At 41.5% G+C, this 10,809-nt stretch overlaps 1 protein-coding gene across 1 annotated transcript; it reads right to left on the bottom strand.

The window, feature by feature from the left end:
* pou5f3 (POU domain, class 5, transcription factor 3) lies at positions 1-5,591 on the bottom strand. Its single transcript, XM_077543063.1, has 5 exons — positions 4,562-5,591; positions 4,370-4,481; positions 3,011-3,141; positions 2,624-2,788; positions 1-1,120 (listed from the first exon to the last, which is right to left on the bottom strand). The coding sequence occupies exons 1-5, from the start codon at positions 5,321-5,323 to the stop codon at positions 857-859; spliced, it is 1,434 nt and encodes a 477-aa protein (XP_077399189.1). The 5' UTR covers positions 5,324-5,591; the 3' UTR covers positions 1-856.
* Between the last annotated feature and the right edge of the window lie 5,218 nt (positions 5,592-10,809).

Here is a 10,809-nt window from a genome sequence, read left to right as displayed (position 1 = left end):
AGCAGTGTAAACATTTACTTGGAAGGGGCGGGGAAACAAAAACACCAAAAAACAGGGAGGGGGGGGGGGGGTGATCCGACTTGATTAAAGATACATGGATACTGAGTTAAAATGCCAACCTTTAAATAAATTATAGTCCCATTTACATGATAGAATATTTCATATCAATGCTGGCTAAAATTGTTGGTCTTTGATGTACTACTTTACAAAATCGCCGTTACAATACGCTCAAAATAGGGTAGACAAGTTAAATTACTCTAACAAGATGTACTTCATTTTCATTTGTTAAAGCGACATCAGTGGTGTTAAAAATAAACATAGATAAGAAAACCACGTCTACATTTGACTGTTAGTAGAAAACAGTCACGTATAAAACAGATTTTCACCTGAGATGAAATGTTCAAAATGTGCAATAAAAAGCAGAGAAAATTAGCAGCAAGGACCATTGTTTTCAAAATCCTCAAAGTATTGCATTCAATCTTTTTTTTAAAAAGACAAAGAAACAATTAGGAGATGATTACGTTGACAATTCTCAGAAAGGCACTTTTGACAGAATGACAATATTGCTTTTGTTGTGATGCACATTTTTGTTTACTATCAAATGACATTTCTCAACTTACAAAAATAAAACAAAAAAATCATCTGCACGACAAAAAACTAAAAGCTGCCTTGCGTCAAATGCACTTTGGTGATCCGGCCTACTGAATAACTTAACATGCATTCGCAAAACACTTCCAAGTAGTTGGCGTGAAGTGATCAGTCACAGCTGCACTGATGGAGACGACCTTGAACTGTCCCACAATCCTTAGAGGCAGATCAAGTATGGATGGAGTGGCTTTGCCCGTGGCGCTTCAGCCTATCCGGTCAGATGGCCGATCAGTCCGGGGTGCAGCGCTTGCTTCAAGACGTCCGGCCGATGAAGCGGAGGCATGTAAAGCGTTGGCGGCGGTGCTCCGGGGTAGCCGGACGGTGGAGGGTAGCCCTGGCCGGGAAGGGGCGAGGCGGCCATGTTGAGGGGAGAAGGGCTCTGCTCGTAAAATTGCCCGTCGCACTCTTCGTCTAGCGGCAGAGCCAGACGCTTGCCCTTCTGCCTCCGGTTGCAGAACCACACTCGGACCACCTGCATGTGAAAAGGTTTGGTTAACAACTGCATGTAAGGGAAAGGGGGGAAGAAAAAAAAAAACGTACTTCTGTTCATTTTTTACCAGTATGATTTGTGTAAGATTGAGCTAAATTAAAAACTTTTTTGTGCCAATCAGTTCTCCAAATCGATTTGTGTGTGTAAATGGGAGCATGAGAAACATTAACTTTGAAGGTTGTCACTTTATAAAGTTCAGTCAACTTGACTTACATAAGTTTAAAGGAGCCCTGCCACATCAAATATGGCGGATACGCTCAAAACTAGAAAAGTACTAAAAAAGTGGAAGTCCATATATACACACGTCTATGCTTAATAGCAATCAAATTTAATAACTGACAAGTTTCAGTAATATTCGGTCAGCTATCAGTGAGCTAAACTGTCACGCTAACCTAGCTAGCTCAGCTTCAACACAGCTAGCTTACCTGCATCCGGCCAACCTAGCCGGCTCAGCTTCAACACAGCTAGCTTACCTGCGTCCGGCCAACCTAGTCGGCTCAGCTTCACACAGCTAGCTTACCTGCGCCAAGCTAACCTAGCTAGCTTAGCTTCACAGTTCACGCAGCAAGCTTAAGGTAAACTTAAGATGTGTTCTGAGGTGCCAACATTTCACATTGCTATTGTTAAGTTTGTTTTTACACAATTTCACTATAAAGACAATCTTTCAAATTCAATCTTTAGCTTTCTCCGTGGGACTTGCTCAACAACGCAGCCTCAAACCATGTCTCATAGTGTAGCCAACTGGTGGGTTTCAAACATACACAGAAAGACTTGTCAAGTCATGAAGTTCAAGTCCAAGTCAAGTGGTGCTTCATGAATGCCAAGTTCAAGGCGTTTTTTGCCACACTGTCAGCAACAAGAGTCCTCCGCGTCTGCTTAACACACTGCCCAGCTATTGGTCAACACTTGTCACATGTTACGGCAAAACAGGAAGTAAATCTGCTTTCTGCTAAAACTGCAAAAGGAATTTGCATCAACAGGCAGCTCATTCGCAAAGGACGTCACATTATTTTCCCATCTTTGCCGAGTTGTGGCTGCCGTGTCTGTTACTTTGTGAAGCGCTCAAGTAAACATACTAGTTAGTAGTAACCCCCATTGTTAATGATCATCCCTGCCATGTAATTCAACAGAATTTGGGTCGTTGGTGAGTGATCACATTTACATTACATGACGACTTGTTTACAATAAAGACAAAAGGCAGAGAATTCCATCTCCAGGAGTGTGAACGACCCATCACCGTAGACACTTTGTCCTTGTAAAAACTAAAATGTGTCCCAAAAAGGTGATAAGGATTCAAGTTTGCCGCACAATTAACTCCACGCCCTTTTGCCAAAAAGTCCACGTTGAAACACAAATACCCACTTCAGTGTAGAAAAAAAATCAAATCAGTGGATCCAACTCATAATAGGGTTACACGCAAGCTAGCAGTGCAATGCTAACAGCATTTAGAGCGATATGCGTTATGAGGGACCCCAGAAGACTTACATCTCTCTCCAGGCCCAAATCGTCAGAGATGTGCGTGATCTCTTGAGTGTTGGGTTTGGGACACTTGACAAAGTAAGACTCCAGAGCCGAGCGGACGGCTCCCTCCAGGCTGGTCCTCCTCTTCCGCTTCCTGGTGTCCACAAACACCCGCTCGATCTTGTACATCTGAATGAGCACATGAACACACTTTTGATCACCGCTGTACCTGTAAGGCCTTCAGACAAGGTCAAGGTTCAGGAGGCTTTACAGGTGGTCACAATGGCAGCTAGAGGCTTCCATTGAGGCTCTCAGCGGGACGTTGGGCCCCGGTGAAAACCCCCCCACCCCATCGGAGGAGTTTGTCTGTTGTCTTGTAAAGTAGACGGCAGATGTTGAGAGGGTACTTACATCCTGGGGATTTTCCGATGTTTCTGCCTCGTTCAGCCATCTCTGGAGGAGGGGCTTCAGCTTGCACATGTTCTTGAAGCTCAACTGGAGCGCCTCGAAGCGACAAATGGTGGTCTGGCTGAACATTTTACCTGGACACGCAACACCCAAAAAATATGACATCACTTAAGGTCTCTTAAAAAAAACATCAATAGCCTGTGATGTGAAGTATTAAATGCCCCCCCCCCCTTCTTGCCAATTAATCGTAAAGGTTAAACATATTTACAAGTGTAAATGCTTGTGTAGCTATTTGGGAGGCAATCTTAACTTTATCCTGTAAGACTAACTGGTTATCGAGAGTGTTTTTATGAACACAAAACGACAATTTGCAACCCTGTAGCTAGCATAGCTTCTGAATCTTCTTCTACTACTACTACTACTACTACTACTACTACTGTCTAGATGCCCCGTGGCACTATGCTGCCTCTTATAGGTCAGTCTTGGTACTACTGTGTGATGTGCCATGTTGTTCAACAGCTAAGTAGTTTAAAATCTGTGCGAATGTACTGTACTTCACTTCAAATGCGTGCCGTTTGCTCTGAATGTTAAATATGTGGTAAAGTGCAGATTTTGCCAAAATAACCCAAATATTACTGAGAAATAAGCACAACACTATCTTATACACTTAAACACTTATCAGCCAGTGGTTGCTGGTCTAGTGGGAACCGGGGCCTTTGACCACCTGAAGAAAAATATTGTCTTACCTACAACAGAAAACTGAACTTTAGTCTCTAAAAGATACAATTGCATTTTATTTTTAGTGTGTAGCAACTTACCATAAAGGTTGCCCAATGCAAGGCCGACATCAGCCTGAGTTAAACCCAATGTGATGCGTTTGTGTTTTAGTTATTTGGCTATTTGGGAGTCAATCTTAACTTTATCCTGTAAGACTAACTGGTTATCAAGAGTGTTTTAATGAACACAAAACGACAATTTGCAACCATGTAGCTAGCATAGCTTCAGAATCTTCTTCTACTACTGTCTAGATGCCCCGTGGCACTATGCTGCCTCCTATAGGTCAGTCTTGGTACTACTGTGTGATGTGCCATGTTCAAAAGCTAAGAAGTTAAAAAATATGTGCCGTTTGCTCTTAATGCTAAATATGTGGTAAAGTGCGCATTTTGCCAAAATAACCCAAATATTACTGAGAAATAAGCACAACACTATGATTGTCAACTTATCAGCCAGTGGTTGCTGGTCTAGTGGGAACCGGGGCCTTTGACCGCCTGAAGAAAAATATTGTCTTACCTACAACAGAAAACTGAACTTTAGTCTCTAAAAGATACAATTGCATTTTATTTTTAGTGTGTAGCAACTTACCATAAAGGTTGCCCAATGCAAGGCCGACATCAGCCTGAGTGAAACCCAATGTGATGCGTTTGTGTTTTAGTTCTTTGGCAAACTGCTCCAATTCTTCAGTGGAGAGGTTTTCCTAAAAAAAAAAAATCGAATTGAATCAAAATGTTCGACTCGAGTTCTATACATACAAAATGTTTGTTGTCATTCGCTTACCTCTTCCGAGTCACTACAACCGCCGCTGGACGAGCCGCTGCTCCGCGTAGACGAGGCCGGGTTCGGGTTCTGGCCCTGAGGCCCGGGGGCCCCCTGGCCGGGGTTGACGCCGAAGAAAGCGTTCGCGGGCACGCCGTTGCTGGGCGGCGACGGGGACATGGATGGCGACGACGCGGAAGACGTCGACGGATTCTGGTTGCTGCTTCCTCCGCTGCCGGGCGGCGTGAGGTGGCTGATACCCGGCCAAAAGGACGGGTTCCAGGGGCTCGAGTAGAAGACTCCGTGGGGCATGGCGGCGGAGGCCGGCGGGTACTGCTGGACCTTCACATCGCTCGGGTATTCATCCCCGGTGTCTTTCTCCGTCTTGATATCGGTGATCTTGATTTGTTCTCGGGTCTCGGCTATGGGGGGGCTCAGGTTGGTGGGCTGCGTGGCCGCGGTTACCCCGGGTACCTGCCCGGTGTACTCGGGCGCGGCGAACGGATACCAATGTTTGAGCTGGCCGAACTCTGCGGACTGGTGCTCGGAGGCCCGGTAGTCACCGGTGCTCATCGACGGGAAGGGGAAGAAGCTCTGCGCGGCGACCGACGGTAGGCCACCGTAAGCGGGCTGCTTGTAGAGCACACCCGCCTCTGGCAGGGGGAGTTGGTGGAAGGACGAACCCCCCAAGCCCTCTTGGCCCAAAATCTGCGTGCACGCCCGGCTGAAGTCATACGGGCGGGTTTGAAACTCCGAGTTTGGGCTGTGGGACCTTTCGGACATCTTGGCACTAAAACAAACTTACCTGAATGGGGACAAAACCAAATAGATCTTAGTCAAAACAAAAGTCCAGGGGAGTTGGTGAACGGGTGACTCGGGTCAACATAACCGCTAAAGGGGGCTACGAACTAGTCCATGAAGGCCGGCTCTCGGAAACCAGCTCCTGCTTCGGCCTGAAAAATCGAATGTGCGGTACTGGTTGGTTCTCCACACGTTTTGCCGATGTTGGAGATCTTCGGCCTCGTCGCTCATTGGCTGGCGTGCGCAATTACGTACAGCTGAAGGTGAATTTGTCAATGACCTTGGTACCACCCCCCCGCCGTGGGCGTGGTCATACCTAAGTTGCAGCAACTGTAAAAAGTCTAAACTTGTTTTTTTTAAATTAAACGCCATCTACAATGCAAAGTATGAGTCACACATGGATTCTAATGATTGTTTAGACGATTCTGCATTTTACATGATGGCTTTGATATTAAAATATACGTCATTAGTCCTTATTCATCAAGCTTAATAAAATTAATGACTTTTATTGTCATTCTGAATTACTTCGATTTATACTTGTTTATTTTTGTTGCGTTTTTCCCCATCGTTTATTTTGACACTATCAAATGTAGGATTTATGTTTTTTTCTTTTGTATCAGTTTGTTTTTTAAAACATTGTGAAATGATTCTATATTTTCTAAATTAATCTTTTATTGTATTATATCATATGTATATTTCTTGCATTACATTTCTATTTTCATGAAATTTAGTATTTTTGTGAAGGATTCCATTTTTTTTAAGGTTTGTTGATAATATACACTCAGTTTTCAACTTTTAAACTATTTTGTTTACATTTTTTTGTATTTAATCAATGTTGAAGCACTTTGTGGATAATTTTATGTTTTATTTATTTTAAATGAACTTTTCAAGCATTTTGTGAATAATTTATTTGTATAGCCTTTTTTTTTACTAGCTTTCCACGTCTACTTGTGTTAAATGCATCTAATAAAGAACTGTGAATAATTCATTTTTTGTTCGTATTTGTGTTGAATATTTATAGTTGGAGCAATAGTTTATTTTATGTAGTTTATTAATGTAGCTTACTGCGAGCATTTGGTGAAATATTCTAGATTTTGTTGCGAACTGTATTCATTCACTATTATTACTTTTTCAATGGCTCATACTTGCTTTGGGAGTTTGTTGAAGTATCATAAACAGAAACGTTTGGCCAATTTCTACAAGCCCAAATGTGCTCCTCACCTGAAGTTGCGATAGTGCAACGTGTTCTTGCAGCATAAACGCAGCAGGAGCATCGAGGTGAACTTCTTCTTGATCAGGATGGTTGGGGAGAGGAGGTCGCTCCCCCACTGAGTGGCCCTCTCGACCCGGGCCCCTGCGCGCACAGATGCGCTCCCCCCTGCGCGCGTCGTTCGCCGCAGATTGCGGCAGGAAGACGCGCCGCGGGGAGGGAGAGGAGGGGGTAGGGGGGCGCCATTGTACCAGCCCGGCCCCGGGGGCACCCTGCGGATTGCAGATCCCGAGTTGCGATGGTCGGCCATTAGCTCCTTTTCACATTGAAACAATACGTCTCGGCCCTTTGATTTCGCCCCACACCCACCCACACCGTCTTTTCCCCCCACTCTCATCTATGAAACAAACACCAGGCTGAGTTTCACTCTGCAGGTCTGAGATGCTCAGCCCGCAAGTCTCGTGCGGCCCAGGTGAAAGTTGTAAAACACTTCCTGCCGAGTCATGTGACACCATCTATCCATCCATCCCAATAGCTACTTATCAGAGCTAGCTAGCTAGCTAGCTTCTATCTATCTATTGTTGAATGATGATATAATTTGTAATCTTCTGCGTGTCCAAAAAATTGGAGATGAGACTTCTTTGTGAAAAAGGGTCCTTGCAAGGATGATTTATTACAGAGATCTCCGGTCACACAGTTGAATATCACGTAAAGAGTGCCATCCAAGAGTGCGTGCCCGCCCCCACCCCCGAGAGACAGCTCTTTATTACAATCCCAGAAATAGCTACTTATCAGAGCTATCTATCTATCTAGCCATCTATCCATCTGTCCGCCCGTCCGTCCATGTAAGATAAGGCCATCCCACCTCATAGTCCCGACATATGAAGCGGACTGCAAATTGTTGTCACAAGTACTTAACAGCCAATACTTTTTCTTGGATTCCTGGATCTCCTTCTGTGTTGCTTCCGAACGCATACCATGAAATTTTGAACCCTTCTTCTGACTGAAAACTTTGAATCAGATCCCCCTTCTGCAGCCAATTGTGCTTTCTCACACATGTCTAGTTTTACTTCCCCTGACTGAAATATATATATTTTTAAATCTAATGGAAAACTTGTGAAAGGTTTGTCTTGTTTTTATTTACAATAACTTGGTGTTTAAGCAGGGGTGTGTAGACTTTTTATATCCACTGTATATGTGGCACAGTATTCTGTTTATACATCACTCATGTATAGTCACATTCTATTCTGTACATAAAGTATTTATGTGCACTTGTCATTCCCATGGGCATAATATATATTTATTTATGTAGTGTTGGCACTATTTCTCCCAGTCAGTCACATTGTAAGTATGTATGTAAATATTGTTGGACTTGTCATTCTTGGATGATGTCACTGCAACTGTGTGATGCTAGTCTTTTTTGCTACATGCTCTACTGGGTTGAGATCATGCCATAAGTAGAAATAACTGACAATACTGTAATCCCAAAGCTTTACAAAAAAAAAAAAGAAGTCAAAAATAACAGTAAATTTAAAAACACTGATAGTATGTGAAAAATTGACAACAAAAAGTGGTTAAAGTTCATGGGGAACTTTTTGGAAGTTTTCTTTAAGCGAAAAACAAGATTTACGATTTTACTTTAAAAAAAGACAGAGAAAATCAGTTTGAATTTTGAAGTTGTTTTTTTTTTTCCCGGGGTTAAAGTCCTGCAGTGTTAGAGAAAAACAACCCGAACAAGGTTATGAAAATAAAGTCACATCTTCCAAGACAACCACAACACAGACAACGCCTCGAGAACAAAACGACCTGGATGGATGAAAATATACACGCGCATACTTACCTGTATAAGAGAACAAATATTTCATTAAAAAATAAAAACATATTTTCAAGAGCCCTTTGTATGACTATTCACAGTCATACAAAAGTGCAGGGCAAGCCCGTGGGGAGACGGGAGAGCCACTCAATAGCTCAAGAAGACATCAAACCCGAGTGCGGCGGCATTGTCCTGCGATGGTCCATGGACTTGGCTGAGCAATTGTTATGCAAAAAACAAGAAGAGAGCTGAGGCACACATCATCTCGGGGTGCTCCAAACGTGGCGGGGGATGTTTCACATCTTTTTTTTTTTTTTTTTAAAAGCCGCTTCTTCAACATGAAAGTTTACCACAAGTTAAAAAGTTATTCCAACTCCAATGGCAGTCAAAAGCCCAAATTTATTGCTTTAAGTGAATAAAGTTGTTTTTTGATCAAATAATATTCTCTCAATTTTTATGAGAAAATTCTTAAAATGACATGACGTTTAATGTTTGGCATTGAGAATGCTGTACGACATTTACAATGGAATATATTATGATAATAGAATAGTATTGATTAAGGTTAAACTGGAGCAAAAATTTACTAGAATAGAGCAAAATTCTTTAGATAAAATTAAAATAGGGACCACATTATTTACGAGAATATGAGATGTTTATGAAATTTTACTTGAATTTTTTTTTGTTAATTATGTAAAAAAAAAAGAGAAAATGTCAATTATTTACAATTTTAAAAAATGACAATAAACTGCAATTTTTTTTATATGAGAAACATTTTTGCGAGAAAAGTGACAATAACAACTTAACGAAAAATAAATAAGAATCATTTTTAATGAAAAAATACAGATAATGATATGAGAATTTTCGAATGAAAATATTGCATGATGTGAAAGTTTTATTTTTACAACAAAAAAAAATTACAATAAAAAAACAAGCTATGAGAGCTACTAACATTTTTACGGGTATGTCGTAAATTCTCAAATGGAAAATGTTATAATGTTGCGAAAACTTACTGTTAAGAAGAACAGCACATTTTTACAAGGTAAAACTGGGGGAGTTCTGGGAAAAAAAATTGTGTTGCAGAGAATACAGTGACATACTTTTACAAGAAAACCTTTTTAATGTTACAAAAATAATTTGTAATCAACGTTCAGCTTTACGTCTTTTTTTTACTTTGGAAAATGTAAACTCAAATGAGAATAACGTCAATTTTTTTTTGAAGAATGTTGAAAAAAAAAAAGAGAATCAAATGAAAATGTTTGATAAAAAAAAATGAGAATAAGGTAAAACGTTTACAAGAAATGTTTTAGAATAAATAAATAAATAAATAAATAATTCTGTCAATTTACAACTTAAACCTTGCTGTTCTACTTTTATGGAAAGCTTAATTTGTAAAGAGCTATTTAAATCTCGGACTGCTGTTTTAATGGCTTTGAACGCTCAAGTTCTTATATTGTAAATATAGAAACATTACTTTCTGCAGGGTGGTGTGCTGCTCAGAGCTAAACGCGTCAGTCGCGTTCATTGTTCATGTGGTGGCTCGATTAACGCCACTGACCGATCTGGGGTCACTTTCAAGCGCTTTGTAGAAGCTTATGAAGGGCTTTCAGGTCCGACATACTGTGAAAGTCGACAGCTAAAAAGGAGCACGCGTGGCGCGTCCCTCCAACGTTCCGAGTGGAGAGAAACCTCTTTGTCCGCTCGGAGGCTTAAATGTAAAACGCCGGCCCTCCCGTTGAGCGGCAACAAACAAGTCTGATGGCTTTTTGATTTTCTTCCTTAACGGCCGAGCCTTTGACGCCCATCTTCACAGGCCCTCCACCCGGGCCCGCTTTTCACCCCGCCACCAATGGCTGCCTTCCTTCCACTGTCCACGCGCACAATGGGCCTCGACGGCCCTCGGCATGCGGCTCAATGGGGATAGGAGACTGGACCCTTACACCCCCCCCCCCCACCACCACCAACACCACCCTCTCGCGAGCTAGCTTTCCGTCCCCCACCACTATGCACTCGTCATGTGTATTGCTGGAGGGAATACAGTGGTATCTTGAAATCAATGAAAACGACATGAATCCGTTCAATTTAACAGGTTCAATTCAATGGACATTGTGCTGCTCTTGCTGTAAATTGAACGACTGAAGATTTTTTGCTAGGACTCACTGAATAATTAGGCAATATTAGCACAATTTTATTTTATTTTATTACAATTTATTTTATTTTTTCTCTCTGGAGAGCTCAGTATTGTTCATTCAATAATTTTACCGATTTGACATGTCATCACCATTGCTCTTTTTAAAAAAATTTTTTTTATTTTTTTAAATTTTTTTACAATTAACGGGACAAATTATAATTTCATTCAATCAAACATTGGAATCGGCATCGGCTTAAAACAAAAAAAAAATCCATATTAGTTTTTGACTAGTCTTTTCACTTTTTAATTTTTAATTT

Source organism: Vanacampus margaritifer, chromosome 14 (genome assembly GCF_051991255.1).
Source record: "Vanacampus margaritifer isolate UIUO_Vmar chromosome 14, RoL_Vmar_1.0, whole genome shotgun sequence".
NCBI classification, from domain to species: Eukaryota; Metazoa; Chordata; class Actinopteri; order Syngnathiformes; family Syngnathidae; genus Vanacampus; species Vanacampus margaritifer.
Note: the sequence above shows the minus strand (reverse complement) of the source record. Positions and strands in the feature narration are given on the sequence as shown.

Excerpts from the sequence above, each read along its gene's own strand:
- pou5f3 (XM_077543063.1), bottom strand. The coding sequence starts at position 5,323 with ATGTCCGAAAGGTCCCACAGCCCAAACTCGGAGTTTCAAACCCGCCCG. Across the intron at positions 4,482-4,561 it reads GTTGTAGTGACTCGGAAGAG|GAAAACCTCTCCACTGAAGA; the intron begins GTAAGCGAATGA and ends TTTTTTTTTTAG. Across the intron at positions 3,142-4,369 it reads TGCATTGGGCAACCTTTATG|GTAAAATGTTCAGCCAGACC; the intron begins GTAAGTTGCTAC and ends TTGCGTGTCCAG.